Here is a 23,971-nt window from a genome sequence, read left to right on the forward strand (position 1 = left end):
TGACATTTGGAGCACAAAGCATCATAATGTATTTATAATGAGCAGCAGCAACTCTGCAAGATGAGAATTTTTTTTTTTAGATCTTTTTTCAGGAGTTTATTCACAAGTCTATCTCATTCAGAAAATACTTGGTAAAAGTGTAACTTCTTCAACTGGCAACAAAGGCTAATTGTGTACTTTTAAAATACCGACTCTGATGGTTGGAGTGGTCCCGCTGTGCAAGGATTCAATATCAAATGACTGTTTCCCAGCTGTTTTGACTGTGGATATACATTTAAGTATGGACAACTCTTTGAGCATGGAGAAACGTGTCCTGCAAAACGTTTCAGTCATGTTGCCTCACCTAGAGTTAAGAGCAAAGTTGATTTTGCCAACAACAACGCACTGTGTGCGATTTTTAAATCCCCTTCACCAAGAAGATCTGTTGTTGTCCTGTCTGCATCTTCAGCTTAATTCCTGCAAGACTTTTGGTCTGAAGCTGTCACCCAAACAGTGCAGCTGAAGTGAAGCTTTGCAGAATGGAGTAGGTAAGATTTTGCCAGGCTTCCTCCCGTATTTTTCATTAAGAGCAGTGGGTATTTTATATTGGCCAGTTTGTGCTGTTTCATAAAGCTTCTAAAGTTTACATCAGGTCCTATTTTTTGTCACCTTGAACAAGTGCTCAAATAGTAAAATGCAGAAACTCTAGTCTTATGCCTGCAGACTTGCAGAGACATAGCACACAACTCCTGGTGAGACAACCCAACCCACTGTCTCACCAAGCACTACTATTCCCAGAGTCTGTGCTGTGCAAAAATACTGAATAAAACTAGGAAGGGAATTCCTACCACGGAAATAATGAAAACTGACAGCCAAAGAGGCCCTTGAGCTGCAATTACAGACCACTCTGAGGCACCTTAGTTTTCTTCTGAAATATCTCAATGGTGGCAGAGTGGAAAACAAACCCAAAAAGTCACGAAAACCACAGTGTTCTACTTCTCTCCCTTGGCACAGTGAAGAAATACACTGTTCTGACAGAAACCATACTGCTCTACAGGTAAAACTGAGGGGGAACCGTACACCCATGACCATCAGGCAAAATGCTCTGAATATTTTTCAGAACCCAAGCAGCCTAGCTAGTGGTTTAGCAGGAACACGTACTCAGGTTGTACAGCAGTACATATCCTATTCTCAGGAACTCATACAAAGGTTTCTACTTCGCTGTGAACTCAGCTCAGCTACTGAATTTCAGCAAAAGCTCCCTGTTATTAAATAGCAATAGATGTGGAGGACAAAATTAATAAGCCCTAGCTTTGCAGAGATTTCTCTCCTGGGAATAATTGATTTCCATACTAATGTAATGCATGTTCCAGTTGATGATACTTCTAAATACTTGCTCTTGTGGCTGTTTTGATTTTTAATATATTAACTTCTGCTGCTGAACTGGAAACAATATGGCCCACTTTCAGGAGTTTTGGAGATCTGTAATGGCAAATTTTGAACTCTCTGACCTGTTACAAGTAACTATGGGAGAGGAAGGAACAGCAAACATGGTTACAAACTTTGCTTCCACAGGAAATCAGAAAAAGATTTATGTCTAAGGATGGAAAAGCATGAAAAGTTCAAGAACGTTTTACGTGTACACATATGTTTACAGGAAATGTTAATTCAAACATTTTCAAACAAGATGTTTTAAATCCTGCAGAACATTTTAAATAAATGATGGGATGCTCAAGTACACCTTGTATACAGACTCATTTCAGGTTTCTTATGCAGCGTTCTAAAAAGCACACGAGGGGCATACAAAAGAGCCATTACACCAGCAGAGGTAAAAACTGATGGCACCTGCTGCTGGATTTTATTTCCAGCTTTAAAGCACCACTCAGGATTGAAAACCACTACAGACAAGCAAAGAGTCTAGCCCAAAGCTAAGAACATCTATCTTGTGCACTTTTAAAATGGTTAAAGCAAAGACCCAGGATATGTGTACAATGTCAAGTGCTTAAGACTCCATCAGCAGGACTTTCTTACACCACGTGTTGCTTTTCTGTTTTATACCCAGTCACAAAGAAAACTGACAGATTAAGACCAAGCAGTAAATCTTTCTAAGCAGGGGCAAAAACGAAGAAGTTGATAACGATGGAGATGCATCACAAGCGTGCTGGCAAAGCCTGCTGGTAACAGGGCGCAATGAGGCACCATTGGTACAAAGGATGAGCGGGACATGTCCCTGAGAGCAGGATGACACCCACCTGGAGCATGAGAGTACTAGCATAAGAAGATGCTAGACCATGTACTTTGAGAACAACAAAACAATCTGTGAACTTATTTGTCAGAAATGACTGTGAAAATAATTCCAGTATGTAGCTGACCAGAGGGTGACTGAACTGTGAAGGCGATGCAGCAGAAAAAGAGCCTGATGAGATGGGTGCACGCAGCACCCAGAAATACAGGAGTGTGGGGCTCTTACCCAGGTCCCCCAGGAGACCTTAGCTGGAATACTGCACACATCCCCAGCTACAGGTTTCCAACTTGAAGTTATATACTTTAAGAGATTCAGAGAACTATCAGAGTTATCAAAAGAGGAAAAAAATAGTATTTGAGAAAGTGTAAGAGGAGCTTTTAGCATGCAGTTATTTAGCCTGAGCTGAGAAAGGAAATGATCACTACCCAGAAACAGGAAGGACTCAAACGAAACATTTAGAGCAAGAGACAATACAGGTGCAAAAACTAATGAGCAGAAAGTTGAAAGCTGCTGTCTATTGAACCTCAGACTCTCAAAACCACGCTCAAGGGGGGCTGTGGCACAGAAGGTTTTGAACTGAAGCTAGGCAAAGTTATGAATGCGCTGTGCAACAGCAGTGTGCAGTGGCACTGACCCAGAAAATCCCTTCCAGATCCATGTCACTCCTCCAAGCAGAAAAATCAGAGGCCAGCTTGGTTTGTCACACTTTCATTCAGAAACTGCCTAACCAAAGGAAGAAGAAAACCACAAAAGTCAACATGATTAACATTATAACATTTTAGATTTTTATTACTTGCAGCTTCTTGGTAAAGACAGCTGTATTCTGTATACTTGCAAGGAAAGTATTTTTACGTAAACATGCAAAAACTGGAGATTTCCATTTATACACAGCTTTATCTCTATAAAATACTGAATTAATTGAAACACATTTAACAAAGTTGACCTAAGAATTTGGAATTATTATTATTATTGGTTAAAACTTAATGTCTGCAGACATATCAATGCCACCCTTTCAGTTTTATCTACGTGATTATCTTTGCTTTACAATATGGATCATGAGAATATTTTTTTTCCCTAATATAGTTTTGCTTTTCACTAACTTAGGCAATAGGAGACAAACATACATAATTCTTCCACTAATGTCCATGTACAAATAAGAAACCATGTACTGAGACTACTTGTTTTGCATGTGCTTGCTCTACAATAAAGTTTCCTGTTTTCCTCATCTGACAAAGATTCACAGTTTCACAAAGATTCCCCCAAAGTAACTGAGGGATTGCAATATTACAAGATATGTATCTCAATGCACAAGTGGGCAAAGTACCTGTTAAGCCCTTTTTTTAAATATTATGTGGCACTCTTTAATATAAAGCAGCAACGTATATTCCTATACTCACATTTCTGAGATTCCTAATCACACAATAGTGAGCACTATAAAACAATGATTCGAACCAAAATTTAAAAATTGTTTGAAAAAAGGAGACATAATTTTGCTTATGGGTACTAGCTTATTTTTAAAATAGGATGATTTTTAAAAGAAAGGTTGCTTAAGAACATATTAGAAAGAATACCCCTGAGATTAAGGTAAGGTTTCATATTTGCATTATGAAAGTAACACTTGTTACCTACTTGTGTCACTGTTTTTCTGATAATGTAAAAATAGCACAGCAGCAAGACAACTCAGATTATTTTTAAATGGCAAGTTTTCCCCTTTATACATGGCCAATGCTGCAAAATCCTAACAATGTTTTTACTCTGCCAATGTTTTTTTTTAATGCTGTGCTCACTGACTTGGCAAATAACTTTATTACTTATTTTATGAATTTTGAAATTGTAACAGTATTTATGCCATGGCAATACAATGGCAGAGAATGCTGCTGTAATACCCCCAGCCTTGCTTACATTTTCTCTCCTATGGTACCCAAAGAAAATAATGCAGTTTTTTCACCCTGACACAAACTTTTAAGACTGTATGTGATATCATGCAGTCCTAACCACCCTACAGTTTCTGTTCTGTTGCACAGAACAAGATTCCAGCTTCTTTGAACAACAGTGAACATTGAGGAATTTGGACAAAAGACCTCCTTGTGTGTGATGATCGTAGGGAAAGGGGACCAAAAATAAAGGACTACTTTTCTTCTTTTCTGGAGAGTCTTCAGGTGAGTGCAAAGGCGTTCCCAAAGGTGTTCCACTCCATTCAGGAGCCCCGTGCAGCAGTAGCTGTGCAGAGCCACTTGCATTTATTTACACAACTCAATAGAGACCCATTTTTTACATTAAGAGTACTTTCCACTGAATTTTGAAACATCTGGCAGAGCTTTTATTTATAGTCAATAAGTGTTATTCAAAACAGTAATATCAAATGTCAAGTTCAATTAGCCTTGTTTTCACCCAATGCTTCCAATGTCCACAACAACCCACTCATGAGATAATGGTTTCCCTACTGGCTTATACAACACAGCAAAACAAGAAGGAGCTTTATGGTGCCTGCGAAAACCAAGACTGCTTTAGAGCAAGGAGACAGTCAATTTAAGCATTGTGTTATTCCACTCAAAATGCTGACATTCAGAGGTGGCTTCCAGAAATGTATTTATTTGTGTCTGTACAGGCATGCATACAAAGTTTAAATCAGCCTTTGTATTCCTTCCTTAGGTAAACAATACACTAAAAAAACAATCCATGTAGAAACTTATTTCATGGTATCAGTTGAATATATATTTCATTGCTGCCTATTTAGGAAGAGAATCAGATTGCCAAGCTGCAGAAAAATAAGAGAACACACAAATCATCTGGAAATACTAGGACTGAAGGCCATTCTGCAAATACAGTTAGTAACTTTAATCTTTTTTCTCCCATTTATCAGAAGATAAGCTGTAAAGACCCTGGATGTGTGCATGTACATCACCTGTTTCATTAGGTCACCTTGTAATAACCAGAGAATTGGAGAGTCAAATCCTAACCACTGATTTCTGACAGTGCCAGCATGGTCTTGGCTGTAACACCTCACATCACTGGAGACAAAGGAGGTTACTCTTTCATAACTGCGGTAGATGTTTTAGTCATTTACTATATTAACCATGTTATCTTTGCATGCTTAACTGAATAAAACCCCAGCTGAAACATCAAACCTCCACTTAAAAAAAAAATCCTATTACTCTAACTCAGGAATTCCTAAATTTAGTTTTCCCTGGGCACCATCATCACAGAAGGATTAGAAATGTGCAATACTAATGGAAGTGGCAGGTGTAGGAGTGACATTTATCTGTCTAAACAACCTCTTCCTTCAGCAGGAAGAGGCAGATAACTAGATTTTCTGTATACTACTGCTGACATGAACTCCACAGTTCATGAAACTGTGTTTTAGTATCCATTTATTTAGGAATACCAGCTGTATGCAGGAACCTTAGAAAATCTGCTAAACTGAGTTATCTGAAATCCTTTGCTCTGAAGTGCAAGAAATCTCTCAACTCCCCACAAAACTAAAAAGGTAATAGAGTAAATGTTAGTAACTAAAGGAACCTATTCTTTTGGAATTGAGCAAGACTGAACAGGACAGAACCCCCCCGAGTCAGACAACAAAAATTGTTTGTAGAAGTCATACACCAGCAGGCAAGGAGATGTACGCATACCATACGGACTTTTACAGTTATTAATAGAAACTAACACTGTTTTCATTTTAGCTTGTGTTTTATTCTGCTCCTACTGTTGTCAAAGCTTTACTTTTTAGCAAAAATTTAAAAAAAAATCCGTGGGCCATCATTTCCAGACAGAGTTAATTATTCAAATTACACTTCACAAACATTCCTAACTCCATAAATTCATTTTCCTTTTCCTCATGGTTCCTTAAAAGTGAAGAAAAAAAAAAACTTTCTCCATTATTCAACAATCTTTCAATAAAAGATCCTCTATATTCAACTTCTTATTCAAAGGCCAAAAAATCAGATGATAATCCACTGGTGGTGAGAGTCAAAACTGAAAATACAAACACACCAGGAAGGCATCCGGCTCTTTCCTGAGCGACCTGGAATAGCAGAGAGTTAATGCCTGCCAAGTATTTGGAAGGGTTTTTTTTTTTTTTTTTTTTTTTTTTTTTTATTTCCTAGCTCATTATCAGGAGTAAATTAAGATTTAGAGGTCAAGCTGCACCCTGATCAGGGAAGAAACAAAGAGACACAGTACAATGAGAGTTTTGAGGTACTTTTAGCTGCTTATGTGTAATTTTAAAATAACAATAATCAAGAGCACAGAAAACCTAGTTGGGTTAAAATGAGAAGAGGGCTCATGGGTCCACAAACCTAGGATATAGTTAACTAAAAAATAATTCCCACAGTTTGGTTTATATTTCCCAAAATCTAGAATGATTATTACTTTCAATCACAACTGAATGCATCCAGCTTTCGGGTATGATGCTTTCCACCACCCCAATTTCAAACCATTGAGATCCCACTCCCAGGATTAAATTGACGTTCCAGTACCCTTGCCACCTTCTCCCCTTCTGCCATGCCCTTGCAGAACATCCCACAGCAGCCCTTCCCGACACTCGTGCAACTCCTACAGCATTCAGAAGGTTGGCAGGTGCACAGCAGTGGTAGGAATTTAGGAAACAATGCTATGGATGGAGCCCTAAGAACACAATCCAGCTCCCATTTTCTTGGCTCTGCAGGACTAACAGCAGCACAGAACAGTAAAAGCCTATTTTTAACTATAAAGCAAGCCAACATGACTAAATACACAAAGGGAGCAGACCTACAGAATAGCACGACGTCATTTTCATGAAATCATTCTTCACGGAAGGGAAAAAAAAAGCTTTAATCCATTTTTCTTACTTGCAAAGTCACAGTTTGGAGTCAAGCTGTAAGCTAATAAATCCTACCCAGTCAGTGTCCAAATGACCCAGTGCACAGCGCCTGTGCTTGTCAGAGAGCAAGCTGACAGACTCCTCAGATGAAACGAGGCAATATTTATAGAGCAAGTGAAAGAAATCGCAGATTGAGAAGTGTGAGCACAAGCACTGCTTATGGTCTGGGTTTCCAACGTGCTTCCCCTCCTGCTGTCCATACACTTGTGTAGATCAGGTGGCTGCCGTCACCGAGAAGATGCGTTACTGCTACCAAATCTTGGCAATGGTTTCACCTGGACACCAGTACCAAGAGAGCTAAGAAAAAAGATACCTACAGTTCACAAGTTAAAAGCACTATGTGGAGCTACATTTCACGACTGCAATAGCGCATTAACTTATTAGCAGATACTAAATGCAGCTATAATGGGATGCAAACAAGTGCAAAACATTACAGCTCGTGAGCCTGTTTTTCCTCTGTAAGGAAAAGAAACTGGCTCCTGAATCACATCAAAAAGCCCGGGCTGAAGAGAAGGCTAGTGTTAAACCCTTCTTCAGGTTCCCAGTCCAAATGAGAAGTGTCACCTCCATTACAAGCTGCAAATGCCATTCATGTATTCGAGCAGAGACATCTTCACATCACAGGGAAAATCTTCGCCTTTTGTCACATAGTTCAGAGCTTTCCGTTGTCATTTACAGTGGCTTGGTAAACCGGCACTCTGAAGACATTCCCAACTCAAGGAGGGACACCCACCCTCCCAGCCGCTACCTGCCACAAGGACCAGAAAGCAGAGCAACTGTGGAGCTCTGAAAGAGACCGAATTATCTGATACCTTTGTAAGGCACCCCAAACTGGCTTTGGGGGGAACAGCATATTACAGGAGAGATCAACTTGACTGCCTGTGACACAGGAGTCAGGAACAGCTGGAGAACTAGCCAGTCCAGCTGGTAGATTTAGCAGGCTGCTCCCCGTTCAGGAAAATCCTCCTTCACTTCTCATGAGAAGTGAACTAGATGTGCCAGTGTTTTGTGCTCCCGTGTTTGCAATGGAGACCCCAGATCACAAACAGATTCGTGCCCTTATTTTTTTTTTTTTCTGGCTTAAGGTTTAGACCAAGCAGAGCGTGCCAGCTCAGCTAAATACCACCAGGTTGGTTCACAGCAGTAAGCTTCCCATTGGTGCCCAGCACCACTCAGAAATGCAGAGGAAGCCTTTTGGCCAGAGGCTGACCCCCACTCTTGCATATCGCTATACCGCACTAGTCTAGGAGCTGTGTTCAGCATCTCAAGTGCAAGTTACAAACTACACCTACTCCAGATTTCATCCTGTCTTGCAGTTATTTCACCAAATACCACTGTCATGATGCTCATCTTTTCCAAGCAAGAAGTCAGACGAAAGCTCTCGTATCCAGTAAAACGTCTCAGCTATATTAGGAGCTATGCAGCAGCAGTATTTGGGTCAGGTGATATGTTAATATAAGGCTATTTACCTTCAACATCACCCACACAAAAGCTTTGCAATCTGCTGTCCTTCATCTACCCTCCTAATATCTCTCTATAAACACAGATTTAGGAAGGAATGACAAATGCTCCTATAAATTCCAGCTACTGGGCATAGGATCAGCTCTCCACAAACAACCCACTGAGCAGTGCTCAGATCAGATACCCCTTCGGTACCGTTTATTCTTCCTGCAGTTCTCTGCTGAATCATCACTGTATCAAAATGAACAGCAGGAAAAGAAAAAAAAAAAAAAGACTGCTGGCAAGGTAACAGAATTGGAAGAACAACCAAGCATCCGCTACTGGGGAAGCGTACAAGTGTCACTTACATTTCATGGACAGATTGGCAGGTTAAGCACACCAAGGTTAGAATCGTAAGAAGCCTGCAGAGCTGCACAGGTCACCCCATGCTTGTCTTGCACTACAGCTACCAGACACTTCTAAATACAACACTGAAAAAGAGATGCGTCAGGTACAAGCAGCTTTAGTCAAGGGTAAATCTTGAGACATCTCATTTTTCTCAAACCCTTAACATTGCCTACACTCGTCGTGTAGGGCTTTCACAGCCAGTAGCACTTGTCGTCCACTGGTAATAAAGAATACTGGAAACATCGCTTCAGCATTACCCTGCAGAAACTCTTCAAATACACTACCATGATTTTTTTTTCCTAATAGTATTACTTCTATTCATTTTTAAATTCAGATAAAGCTAACAAGAATGCATCAGTTATAGTAAAAGAAAAGAAATAAAAGTTTATCTTTCAACTGTTGCATCTAGGATATCAAAAAATTAAAATCAGACTTTAAAATGATCCTGAAAATCCTGCATTCATTTCATATAAAAATCACACAAATGTGTATTCCTGAGAGGGCTAATAAAATTAGTTCAGCTTTCCAGACATCGAGGATGCTGTTAAGGACTAATTTGTAGCAATTTAAGGCCTAGAACACAACAAGGAATAAAAACGACCTAAAATAGGAATGTTGAAGAAAACCAAACTTCAAATAAACTGGAATTTTTATTTATTTATATATTACAAGTTTCTAGCATCAGCCTCATTTATTATCCCAGAGTGCTGATGGTCAGAACAGAGTTTCAATGTTTACCCAATTCCAGTTTACAAATTTGAGCATTAGGGAACCGTGCTTTTTAATTGCTAAATCATGTGCAGTGATCTTTTTGACACAGATAATTACTTCCCTGATTCTGCAGACAACCTGTAAAACCATCACGTACTGAAGGATTGTGCAGAAAAGCTTGAGGTCACCTTAGCGGCAGAGCAGAGAACACGAGACACTTCCCCTCGCTCGCGCATACCGGAGTAGTACCAGTGGCAATCACAATGCACAAACAAGCGCCACTACCAACAGCAGTTTCCAATTCTCCCATAAGCCACATAGTTCTTTGTATATCACGATTTGAGATTTCCTGTCTTAGATAATTAAAAATGAAGTTTCCAAAAATATAACTTACCCCATCTGGCCGAAATATTTTTACAGGTCTATTTGCTAAACTGTACAGACTACATCAACTGGAAATAGCTCAAGTCCAAGCACAAGTATCACTGAAAACTCTCCATCAAGCAAGGGAGCACCAATATTTTGCAGGTGGAAGATGCTTGAGATACAGAGGCACAGGATTTTCATAGCTGAATATGCCCGTTTCTTGTTGCAGTGGACTTCATGCCACTCTATTTGCACATTGCCTAGTTCCGATATTTTTAACCTACAATTCTTAACACAGCATTCCATTACCTTCTGCACTTTAGAGCTTCTATTATTCCGCTGAATTTATTAACTTGTAAAATCAGAAGCAAATCAATGGTACCTTCAGGGTTTTAAGGTCTTTTTGTTTTGTGTCTTTAGAGGTTTGGATTTTTTAATTATTTTTTAATTGCTGGGTATCATCAGCTCCCAATATTAGCTGGATTTTTAACATGCCTGAAGATAAGGCAGGAGTGCCTACAACTCAGTAATAACATACAGAATTAGTCAGTTGGTCTAAAATAACATTTCAGAAGGAGCTGACTTTCCTTTTCAGGTTCACATCTGTATTCTGGCTATAAATGACACCTTTCAGTGTGCACCATCATAAATATCACTTTATAAGCACTTTAACACAACCACTAGTTTTGGTCGCTTTGGAATGTAAAATGGAGCTGGTAATATTGATAGTGCTAGTTTTCCCATGCTCTTTTTGAACTTTTACCACTTTAGAAATGCCCAGAGAAGCAGTGGATGCCCCATCCCTGGAAGTGTTCACGTGATGGGGCTTTGGGTGACCTGGTCTGGTGAGACGTGTCCCTGCACATGGCAGGGGATTGGAACTGGACAGGCTTTAAGGTCACTTCCAACCTAAACCATTCTAAATTCTTTAAATTCTTTCCAAATTATAGATTTTCAATGCCAACCATCTATGCTGACCTGAAAATTTTCAGCTACTTCTTAAGAAGGCAGATTGTTTATATATTTATAAACAAAGAAGTGGCTGGAATTTTATATATTTCTACATATACACACACACACATATATATATACACACACACACACTTTAAAAATAAAATGTATGTTGTACTGTCCCCAAGGCCTTGAAACAGTCACAGAAAGATGGCACGACATCTCATATGTGCCAAAGATGTTTTCACTGCCATCTCCACAGGTCACTAATGCATTCACTGTCATTCATACGAAATGACCCAAATTTTGCCTATTATAAGCTTTTGAGAAAATTTGCAGTTAAATGCTGTCCTGAAGAACAGGAATTTATCCAGACTCTACTGCAGATCTCTGGTACAATGCCAGGCAAGTCACTTAAAATCAACCTTTCAGGCAATCATTAGACCATGGGTGCCTGAGCTGGGCCAAAACACAGAAAAGTCAGATAAAATCTGTAATTTGAGCACTAAGGCCAAGCTATACTGAGAAATAAGTATGTGAAGTTTTCTAAACTCTGTCCTTACTTTTTGCCAAAGATTTGCTTCAGCAGAACTATCTGAAAAATGAAGATAATGCCGCTCTGCACTGCTTCAATAAATCACATTAACACTGTCATTACAAACACCCCAAAAAGCCAGAGAAGGAAAAAATTAACGTTTCATCTTCTGAGTAGGACTTGATCAGTATGCCATAAACACAACCTGGCCACTTGAGCAATGAAGCTAACGCAAAATATCAAATAGAAACCAGAGCTATCTAACTTGAGATGAATCTTGTGGAAGAAAAATTGTACTTAAAATTAAAGATAACACACCTATGGAGAGGCAAAATAATTATTCCTAATCACATGAAAAATCCACAACTCTGTTATTGGTCTGCAGAGAGCAGAATATTTTTTATTCTAATTTACCAATGAAAGGGAAAGTAATAATCAGAAGGGTGCAAAATCGAAATCTTGTTTTTCAATAAGCAACAAAAATAGAGGTGTCTTAAAAAAAAAAGTATCAATTCCCAGTGTAACACAATTCATTAATATGAACAAACTCACAACCATCATCAGCTACAGAAGATAGCAAGGTTACTTCCAAGTTGAAGGTGTTTTTTCATACACATGTGAAAAAATTCATATAGTGTATTTATATTTTTCCAGGTATATTTAAAAAACATCCAGGTATGAGGTCAGCTCAGGTTGTTCAGCTTAGCGAGTGTAGCTACTTGATCACACCATTACACCCTTCTTCCCTGTGCTGCGTGATGCTCTCTGAAAGGACGAGCAACAATCCCGGGCTACCTTTACTGTTTGAGTTCTAACCCAATACTGACTATCCCTTCCAGAAACAAAAAGCCGTGCTTCTGTAAAGTTTTACATTTCTTAGGCAAGCATCCCAATCAACACCCTTTACGCACAACAAATTAAAGTAGCCATATTTGCACAACTACAACCCAAGACTCTTCCTCAAACACCACTCATTTCATCTCATTCCTGGGAGCGAGAGGGGCCCTAGCATGGGGTCACAAATCTTTGTGAACTAAAGCACTGCAACAGCGAGCCAAAGACTTGACTTATTGCTTTCAATATCTTTCAGTAATTCAAGACAGGTCAAGAACATCAAAAGACTGAAGTGGCTACACGATCCCTAAAGGAGAGTCACTGGGCTGTCAGTGAAACACACCCTTTATTTGCAGACTTTATTTCTATAATACCCAAAGTAAAAAAGTAACTTACCCTTTCTTACAGACTGTGCATAAGTGACTCCAAGGCACTGTGCAATTCGTGAGCTGTTAATCATTACACACTCGTGAAAGAACTATGCATCTCAAGTCACAATTTAAAAGCCATTATTCCTATCACTTTTTAATATTCTTTTTAATCGCGTTGAGTAAAGTTCCTACAAACAACACATACAAGGGGAAAGAAGGAATGAGACAAAGAACATTTTAGAAGGCCTGACTCTACCGTGGGGACCTTCTCTGCCATCTCCCCCCCCCAGCATCCCCTCACTCCCTGTTGCAGATGACGGTGGTTGTGTATCACAGAACATCACCCACGGAGCAACCACCACCTTCATACTGGCTGCTGCTTCAAACCCATCCGATTTATGGAAGACGAGGCATGTGGGACCTGTACACTTGATGGCTGCTGCTGATTTTTACTTCTTACATTGAACTATCTGGGAAGAGTAACGCTTTTTCCACTTTTTCCTCCCTCCATTCCATCCATGATGAACATAATGGCCATCCTGCATGCCATTTTTCACAGAACAGTAAACTTAACCCATATCCCGCACTGCCTACTAAACTAGTGTTAAATTAAGATTTAATAGCATTAGCTAAAATTGTTTCACAGAATTTTATGTGAAACCTAGCACAGGAGATTTTGCATTCATTTCCAGATTGTCCCAGCAAATCAAGCTGTGAGACCACAGGTGGGATGTCACAGAAGTAATTACGTCTCTTTTCTTGAGATCAGATCTGTCAGACATCAATAAGAGATTTAGGATTCTGGCAACATGCTAGCATGAAAATAACTTCTCAAAAATGATTAATCCAGTAAGTTTTCCTTTATGTCAAAGCAAGACAAATTCCATATACCTCAAAACTCTGAGCTTGCCTTCCCTCTCTACAAAGAATTGAGATTTTTCAGTCCCATTTTCCAAGCAAAAATCCTTTATCTGGAGAACAAGCATTGAGAGTTTCATTGCCAAAGTAGAGTTTTTCACTGTGTCCTAACAGTTTCATTTTAAACTTCTATATAAACCCTTAACCATGGCTTTTGTTAATGCAAAATCTGCAGTTGTGTGCCAGCCCTATGTCATAATACTATTTCTTTATCTTATATATATGTTGACATACGAAAATTAGTTTATCGTAAGAAATAAAGTGATACTTTTATCTCTCCTCTTTCATTATTCTTATATTTTGGTCCACAGAGTGAAATTTATCTGTGATTTAATTAATTCAGAGTAATGCATCTAAAACACGTCAGACCTTGGAATGTAAAGTCTCTAATATACCAAGTTAACTTTTCCCTCATTTATAAGCTATTATTTCATATTAATCAGACTTTGTGTTAACCAGAATCAATGCAGAAACTTTCATCAACCTTCTCTGGAGAGTAAAAAGAACAGGGAAAACAATAGATATGCAGCTTTCTCATTTTCTTTCAATTTGCAAATTTAGGCTATCCTATTCTATTTCAGCTTCTTCAGTACTTGAGTTTCAGGGAGGCAGGGTTTGTGTGCGCATTTTTTTTTTTTTTTAGATTAAGTTCTAAATATTTCATGAACACCCAACGATTTGGTAACATGAACTGCTTTATACTTAAAATGTAATTAAGAAGAACTGAAAGGAAAAAAAACAGCCTACAACTAGAAACTATGATATGTCTGCTGCATGCACAAAAAATTTCACTAGACACCTTCTGAAATGTTTCTAGCTTATTTTCTGTATTTCTATACAAAATCAAAACTGAATTTGTAAAGAAAATGTTCCTCCTTTAAAAAGTTCCTGCTATCACATCTTTCCAATATTTACAATTGTTAGTTGTATATGCTGAACATACTGCCCACATTCCCATGCACACTCTAGTACATACCCTCTATGCACAGAATGTAGAGAGGTTTTCAAGAAACTGCAAATTATATCAAACCATATAAAATCTACCATATAAACGTGTTAACTATGTGATAGGAACCTGTACTTCTAGAATCTTTTTATAAAGTAAAATGTAAATTTCTAATTTCTGACACCTGAGGCCTTGTTAAATAATGTTTGCTGTTCTGCTTATGAATGCATTTTTCACAAACAATAAACATGGACAGCCTATGGGATTAAAGCATGACAAAGGTGTAGCTGACTCATGGGATCAATTATAAAGCATCACTACTTATGCCTTTTGTTCATGCAGTGTTTTACTAACAGTTTCTGCATTTTCAGCATAAGTCTATCACAGATGTTCAACGCCATGCTACAAGGCAACAGCACACCAGCACCATACATTATACAGAATAAATCTACTCTTATCACCAACTACAATTAAATCACTTGTTATACAGCTCAAATATTTCTTTAAAGTTTTAACAAATGCATACAGATTTTAACCGAACACTCACAGCTGCTTGACCAAGGAAAGTATGTCAGTATTTTCTGAGTACATTTTTAACATTCAAAAAACCTACAGAGTTGCCTTTTCTAAGCTAAAAACGATCTTAATCACAGTCACAGATTCTAATGCCACCTCAGGTACTGCTTTCCGTCAAAACCCCACTATTAAATTCAGAAATCAGGAGAAGTACACGAGGAAGACGACAAGCAGTTTCAATTTCCATGCAGCTCGCTCGTGACAGGTTATTGATAGAACAAACAGAATTTGCAATACTTACTGAATGTTTCTCCTGCTGGCCCATAACTCCATGGTTAGCCGGGATTGCAAGTGGTTTCATAATGAAGAAACAGAAGCTGAACTGAATTTACACATCATGTACCAATTTCTTATGGATGGCAAGTCACCCTCTACAGCATTAAATTAAGAAGAGGAGGAGGGGGGAAAACCAGGCTGGAGCTAAAAGTGTCACTACTGGTAAGCTCAAAAACCCCCTCACACTTGTAGTGCAGAGAAGCAATCCAAACGACAGCGTTAGTCTCCATTTTTGTAACACTGAAAGTCTAAGCATGTCAGGATGCAGAGAGCCTGATGAAGCCCTACATATCCAGCATTCATTCAGGGGAACAGAACTGTTCCCCGAGACTGAGGAATGGGAAGAAAAGAAAAAGGAGGAAAAAAGCTAAAATGGCTGACTGCACAGAGACTCCCTCAAAAAGGCTTAATACAGTATTATATTAGTCAGGGTGCAGGAACCAGCCTCCAGCATTCAGCCAAGCATTGTTAATACTCCTGTTTCATTTGCAACCACACACACTCGCACACGCAGCCTCCCCCCGCCACCGCCACCCTCCACTCCCCCAAAATCAGGGCAGCGCACGCGAACAGGGACCTCCTCCCCTGGCTGCTAATGATGCTGACAGAGTAGTGACCAGTGATCTCTGTTCCACTCAGCTAACCAAGTTTGCACAATTAATCTCAGCAGCGTGACACTGATGGACATTTAATTTTTATGACGCCCGCTCCTCACAATCGAGACGAGCCCGTCTACTGCCAAGAGAGTCAGAAACAGAAATACAGCACAGTCACACACGCATAGAAACCCAGAGAATCATGAGTCTGAATGCAATATGCCAATATAATTACGTTATTGTGCTTACTTTGGAAGACCATGGCTGCAGGCAGTTGGCATAGCAACGCACAAGGAAAGCCATTTCCTGGGTAGAAAGAATGCTTCCTTTTCTAAATAAAAAATTCCTCTTAGGATACAAACGGCATTGCTGCTTCCTGCAGAAAGCAAAGACACTGTAGTCTGTCTCTTAACCTGCACAGGCACACTCAATGCAGTCCTAGTGATGTAAGTGCATTTCTCGCTCGCTCTCTCCCTCCCTCCCTCTCCCTTTATCCACCGAAATATTCAAGTCAAATGGAAGACATTCCTTGAGGCTCGCCCCCTCCGATACTTAACCATTTCACTCATTAAGGTAGAGGTGGACAATGCAGAGAAAACAACAAGCGCTTGCCTGTATAGTATCAGCCTCTGAAGATCGGATCAGCCCCAGAGGGGAGGGATGCACTCGCGGCTGGCTCCTGAGGGTACCGCTGGAGCCAGGGCAGGAGCAAGGACCAACATTTACCTCCACAAACCCTGTGTTGATCAGGACTTTTCATGAAGATGAGGGTAAAGCAGAACGTTTGACATCACCTCCACTTTTTTCCCCACCCAAAAGAGTGCTGCTGCTGAGCTGTAAACACTGTTATCAAGTATTTATAAACAGTGCGCTTGATGAGTGCTTGCAAATTTTCAGCTGCTTCACTGCTAGGCAGGCCACAGATATCCACAGACTGTGGCCCCTAAATGTTCCGAACCTTTTAAAATGCCATTTAAAGTCTTTCCTAATACAGATCTTGCTTCTCCGCATACACTGACTATGCAAACCCCCCTAAAATCAAAAGGGGATGCAAGATCTGGAAGAGGCTGACATACATAGGGCTTTTACAATACACACACCCTGCCTGCAACCATATCTTAAACTGGGAAATTTCCCCGATCCCTCCCATTTTCAGGACTCCTCCACAGCATTTCAGTGGCAGCACCACACTGCAGAGGAGCTCAAAGGCAGCGGGCCGAGCTTGGGAAGAGGCCGGCAGCCAGCTGTGGAGGGCCGCACCTGAGGGGCACGGGGAGTCCACCATGGCAGGCAGGAGCAGGCCTCCCACCCACCAGGCCCCAGCATTAGATAGAGCCCTCCTCTCAGCACCTTCACCTCACGTTCTTTAAAATCAGTCACCATCTGTGCTAAAAACGACTTCAAAGTCTTTTTTTTTTTTTTTAAACAATAGTTGGGGGGGACTTAACAGTCGTTACACAGGCATAAACACGAACACTACGTAACGCAATCTGCAGCTGCCTTTCGCCAAAATAACACGTCCACTAATAATTAGTTTGTTACACAGCGATTTCTTTCTATACTGACAGTGATTGCTAGTAAACGAGGCTATAAAAATTAGTGAAACTAATCTGGTCTTTTTTTTTGCACAGTTATTCCAAGGACACCACTACACACGCTATAAACTCAACATATTTATGTTTATGAGAGTTTAATGACACTTGTGACCTTGGTTTTCTAGTATATTCTAAAAGGTTTCTTTTAAACATAAATTATTCTTTAAATGACAAAAATCAGAATCTTTAAAGTCTTTGTGATGTGCCAGTGCAACTAACAGGTGATTTTTAAACATTACATTATGCTTAAGCCTCGTAAAACCACGAAATGCTGAGCACCATCAATTCTCTGCCAAAGTCCTGACCAGAAATAGCAGAAGTTATTTGCTGCAGGTAACTCAGACAAAACCTGTCTAGTACAAAACTAAAAATACTTGTAGTTAACAGAGTTAACAGTTAAAACCCTCTCAATTTGGTGGCTTTACAGTTAACATCTTGAGCAGAATTTGTGTTTGGTGTTTTAAGCTCATGTCACGAAGAAGTGAATTTCTGCCAAGATAGAAGTGTCTTGCAGGCGTAGGAAGGCAACACACCACTTTCTGGACTCCGTTATGTCCTTAACTGAGCTACAAACGCTTATCTTACCCTGCATCAGTTGGTATTTCCAAGCAAAATCTAGCCTAGGTATCAGTGGCATAAGCCTTGAAGAACAACATGAAAGCATGAACAAAAACCTAAAAACAGCAACAAAAGAGACAGAGCACTTCCAGGTGGCAATACCCTGACATGCTGCCTTACTACTTGTGCTGGTCACTACCATCCATCTCTACTCTGCTGTCAGAAAACTAAGTGAATACTTCATATAACGAACACAAAATGTAGAGCAATCTAACAGTCTGTTTGATGTTCATGTGAATCAGACTGATGAAGACTTGGTGATTTTCCAGAATAAAAAATAAATAAATAAATAAATAAAACTCTCTTCATTCAGAATGTGAAAAGTGATATTTATGTAATTAGGTATAGAAAACACCACTCAAGCAATTTGTGAGTCAAAACAATTTCAAGAAATAAATGTTTGATTCCATTCCCCTATTCCTTCCTCCTCAGTTGCTACCACTTCCATCACTTTTCAAGTACAGAGGTGCAATGTGATCAGGTGTACTTTCCATTATCAGTTCAAAAAATAATTACATATAAATTATACTTCATTAAAAAATTAATAAAGCAGAAGCTCAATGAATCTTTGTACCTTCCAGAATGAATGAATGCAATGTAAATCAGTCAGAGACACTAGAAAAAATGTATCCTGGAAAGTTTGTCATAAACAAGTACGAATAGTTACTATAAAACCTAAAGACAACCTTACGCTCATATGTATTTCAAAACTCACGTATGAACTCCTTGCTTAGACTTAAAGTTTGAAAAGAGCAAAAAGCTTTTTGCAAATGATTTTAGGTGACTGAAGTGAGATGCTAGTAAACCAGACCTGCAATAAATGGACATGACTGGCTATCCCCAACAACTTTCAAATTATTCTATGTATAAGAAAGATGGCATCTCCTCCTGAGCCTCATGAAAAATGCAAAATAAGTAAATAAATAAAATCCTTACAAATAACTACAAATGTTAGGATATCCTTGGACAGAACTCAGGATTCATAAACAATAGTTCTGAATTTAAGGTAGAAATAGATACAGACCTCAACAGAATGTACCAGCTGACTAATGCCTCTAAACTATTTTACATTGCAGAATGTCACCTCTCACAGACATTATTCTCCTAAATGGTGACAACAGTGCTTGGAGTATTAAACCGGTTTAGGCTAATGAAAAATGCTGCAACAATAGATTACCGCAAATCTTCAATTTCAAGTCATTTTAAAGCACAACTATTTACAAGAGTATTTAAAATTTTATACAGATTGCATACACATAAAACATTATTTTCCTGAAGTATCTCAAAACCAGAAGATATTAGCATATTTTCCCCCTTCCTTTAAAGGCAACATAAAGTAACATAAATGAGTTTCCTTCAATATCCTTCTTCAAAATCTAAGGCAAAAGACAGCAAAACACTCTAGGGTCATCAAATTTACTGTCACATTGTGACTCCAGTAGCTAGAAAACTGAAAATAAATACATTAATAAACTTCAAAGAGCTACAAAATAAAAAGAATAAGGCACAAAACCCACAATCATTATGTGTGCTTCCAAAACATTCTTAACAAAAGGACTATTTCACAGATACTACACATGGTGTAGGTAGACTACAAACACCTAAACCAAAGGGTGCAAAAGGATAATTTTGAAGAAGGTAAGGCAGAAGATGCCATCTTCACTATCCCACACCACCACCTCCTTCTCATGGAAAGGAACAAACATTTATATCTGTTCTTTAAGCTCAGGGCTGCTGGACACGAGACTGTTTAGTTCCCAGGAGCGTGCTTCTGAATTTTATAATGTTGATGCTCTTTCCTTTCCACTATCCTGATGAGAGAGTCTGCTAAATAACAATCTGAGGCTCCCACTGGATTTAAAGATACCAACTGAAACCAATAAACCCAAAACAATAGCTCACTCCGGGTGACACAATACATTTAAATGCCCCATACAATACAAAAGTCTTATCCTAGTGTATTTAGGCAAATTTACTGCCAGTAATTTAAATTGCCAGCCACATGACCCAATTTCACAGGGCCGAGTTCCTGTTTATCAGCATGAGACAGACATCTGATCGTACCGACACACCTGACCTATTTGCATTCCCTCTAGAACTCTGAGAACTTTAAATAAAACTCTGTTGCATAAAGGAAAATTACCCCATTTATTGTCCAAGGTGAATTATTATGACTAAAATACCACTTCGCTGATAAACCAACAGCATTTATCAAATTAACTTTTTAGTTGCTAAAACTGTGGCATCAACATCATTACACTGATGTTCACCACACCACTGGCAACACCAGAGCAACAGTTACAGCGGACCGATGTGTGCTGTTTTGATAACACATTTACTCATGTTACAGACCATTTGAACTAATGCCCTTCTGTTGAGCTGTTGCTGCAGATGAACATATAATCCGGATCTTTAAAATAATGACAAGCCCAGAGCAGGCAGGCTGGTGCCTCAGCTGGGTGGATGTGCCGCAGACTGCCAGTCTTCCCTGTGACTGCAGACTGACTTGTCACCTTCTGTGCACAGCTCTGGCGGCCGGAAAGCAAAGTTTCTGTTTGCTCCTGCTTTGAGATCGATGGCACGCAAGTTATAAAATTCTTTTAAAATACTTGCCATCAAATTGTCCCTTCTGACATGTGACAATTACGTTAGAACAGACGTGAAGGAAAACCATAGCTGATGGATACTCATCCGAAACGTGGCACAGTGTCCCATTTTCAGAGCATCAAAATCACCTTACAAAGCCTACTTGAGCAAAGGCCCAGCACTGTAACAGAGCACAGAGAAACTTTTCTCTAGACACTATATTTAAATACTCTTTAATTCTATATATATATTTAAAAAAAAAAAGAACACATTTTGTTTTCCTACAACATTATGGTCTCATGTGTTAAGTCTTATTTATAAGATGGAAAATATTTTTATCGTGCATCTTTGCAAAGTCACTTTATAATGTGATGGTTAACTAATTTACCTGTTTTTCATAAGGCAAAGGGTTATTGGTTACATAAGCCTGAAGTTTAATGCAGTTAACACAGCTTTAAAAGCAAGTTATCATTCTTTAATGCTAAGAATTAGACACTGAAATTTGAGGTATTAATGACTCCAATTGGCAGAACTGTTACAGATTAGTTTCCTTAATTGTTTCAGTACTTTAGGAGTGGAAAATGTAGTCTGATGGTACAGTTGAAGTTTTTCTCACCGTTCACAAAAATTTCTCACTTTGGTGTAAGAGTTTAAAATAACGTTAATCAAATCAAAGAACAAGAAAATGTGCCTTCTGCTTTTAAACTGTGGAAAAAAAAGGCATGAAAACAAAAAAGCAAACACTCTTCCAAGGTCAAGAATGATGACACGCAGCTGGCAAGGCCCCTTTTTCAGGTCTAAACAATACCTTGACATCCATACCTGCTTGGGCAGAGGTTCACTACTGAGATACAAATCTCCTTACTAGCTCGGTGGAAAAAAAAAAAACAAACCAACAAATCAGAGAAAAACCTCGTATCATTGTGTCCATACCAATTTCACAGCAGGAATTCCAGGGACACGGGTTCATTTACATGGGGTGACCCCAAAATTTCATACTGTTCTTTGTGCAGGAAAACTTTACTGAAGACAGATAATTGTATACCTCTTTCACATGTATCCTACCGCTGCATCATTAAAGGTAAGAACAAACCTCAGGGATTTTTCTGAGGTCAGTTAACTGCCCAAATTCTAGCCCCTTATGTTCTTTACCAGCCCCATTGGGTCCCGTAACAGTTATTTACAACAAGCTGGCGTGTTCGAACTGCTGTGATGCTTCTTCTGGCACAGAATTCAATGCATCGGAGACCACCAGGGCAGGGGAACAATTATTTAATGTTCTGGTATTAAACACTAATGGATTAAAACCAAACAAAACCCAGATTTTTTTTTCCCAATCTCCTCTAAATACTAGCTGTTTATTGCGGTAGGGTTTTTTTGTTTCTTTGTTGTTGCTCGTTGCGAGATTTTGGCAGGTTATTCCTGCCAATAACCAGTAGAAGGTTATTTTTCCTTTAAGCAAACTGTTTTCTAACACTTTTCCTTGCATTTACTTAGAAGCTTTAAAAGAAAATCTGAAACTCTCATCACTGTGTTCTCAAGGTGCAAACATATACTGAACTGGCCAAAAAAGATCAGTTTTCTGCTAGGTTTCCAGATCCCCCAATAATGGAAGTCATGTGTCATTTTTGCTGCCATATGCGATGTCAAGTCCTTTCTGTCCATCCTCCTGTTTTTGGACATCTCCTGAGGTAACTAACTACGTATTGCTGGCATTTTAAGGAAGTTGAACTTTGAAAGGGCTAGGTGCTGTAACAGAGGATTTCCATTCACTTCAATTATCTGTTAGAAGGAAATAAGTTTTGTTTTTGTCTCCAGCCACAGTTTTATCCAGGGAGAATCTCCCTGGAGCCTACTCCAGGGGTTCCCAATTAAAATCAACACTAAAAAACACAGTTTAGCAGCATAAGATCACTTTCTTTTTGGAGAACTCTCTTCTCGTGTCCTGCATATCCTCCCTTGTGTAATATACACCACGCACTATCATACCCTGAGAGCTCTGTGCTCTAGCAACTGTATAGAAACATTTATCCAGATCTTTCACTTACATCAGTAACAAACACCATACAACTTCAACTGTCCCTTATTTTTAAGAAATAATTGTTGAAATGACCCAAATTATTTTAAGAGAGAAAAAGTCAAAAAACATTACACCTTTCAAACAGAGACCTAAGTATAAATTTCTATGAAACATCCTTTTCCCCCCCCACCCCACCCCCAATTAAATCAGGGAGCCAACTACCATCAATTGATAGAGGTCCTATTTTGCCAATTTAAGACTACATTTTTCCCCTTGCAACTTTAAGATCAATTACATGAATATAGAAGTGCTAAATAAAATTAGGTGCACCTACCAGGTCGGGTCTCTCCAATAATTCAGTTATAATAATTCTACATTGTTTTGTATCTGGAGAATAATATCAGAAGACATGACAGTGTGCTTACTTTTAAGATCATCTTTTCTGTCCTATAGATCATTGCAGATTTTAAAACCTGTTAGCTGCAAGCCTTTGTATTCTTATTACAGCATTCAAAAGAGGAATGAACTACTGGTGAGGAATATAACTTAGTGAGTGACGGGAAAAGGTAAGATATTTTACATTTTAGCATGCGCATACACACACATGTATATACAAATAAAGCAAAATAGTGCAAGAGCACAATCAGTGTATTTTTATGCCAGCCATATCAACAATACACATAACACTGCCAGCTGCTCCAGGTGTACGTCAAAACTACACTATCTGAAAATTCAAAGATAATTAAGACTAACTGCTACAGAATAAAGCCCAACTCCCAAAATTCATTACTAACTTGCAACATAATATTAACACTTTACCTAGACCTTTAAAAAAAGCAACAACAGTTGTTTGGTTTTTTTCATTATACGAAATATTCCATCAGAAATGTGTAAATTCCAGAAATTAAAAAAAAAGAAAAAGAAAAGAGTGCTCAAGCTCTTTTCTAACACCTTAGTTCCTCAGTGACCTGAGGACGGCTACGTTAGCTCATTACTACCGCAGTGAAGGAAACACAAAGAATTTACACACAAACCTTGTAACAAATTCAAGGTAACTGCCTACCTCGTTTTATTAAGAAGTTAGCTGCCCTAAACTGGGCTGTCATGTAGTAAGAGGAAATACGAGCATGGACAATAGCACT

At 39.0% G+C, this 23,971-nt stretch overlaps 1 protein-coding gene across 9 annotated transcripts in view; it reads right to left on the reverse strand.

Annotated features, from left to right (window-relative positions):
- The window catches only part of RAPGEF2 (Rap guanine nucleotide exchange factor 2), a 183,443-nt gene that overhangs the window by 52,785 nt on the left and 106,687 nt on the right, over window positions 1-23,971 (reverse strand). The window contains exon 1 of one of the 9 annotated variants that reach the window (XM_080589662.1): window positions 15,380-23,022. The exons of 6 other annotated variants lie outside the window; for them this stretch is intronic. In XM_080589662.1, coding sequence (XP_080445788.1) covers window positions 15,380-15,439 — 60 coding nt within the window. In that variant the 5' untranslated portion in view covers window positions 15,440-23,022. Of the gene's footprint in view, window positions 1-12,723; window positions 15,350-15,379; window positions 23,023-23,971 lie in introns of those variants that run through there. 2 more of the 9 variants (XM_080589663.1, XM_080589664.1) reach the window with 2 other exon arrangements.

The sequence above is a fragment of the Anser brachyrhynchus genome, assembly GCF_964034855.1.
Source record: "Anser brachyrhynchus genome assembly, chromosome: 4".
In the NCBI taxonomy this organism is placed as follows: domain Eukaryota; kingdom Metazoa; phylum Chordata; class Aves; order Anseriformes; family Anatidae; genus Anser; species Anser brachyrhynchus.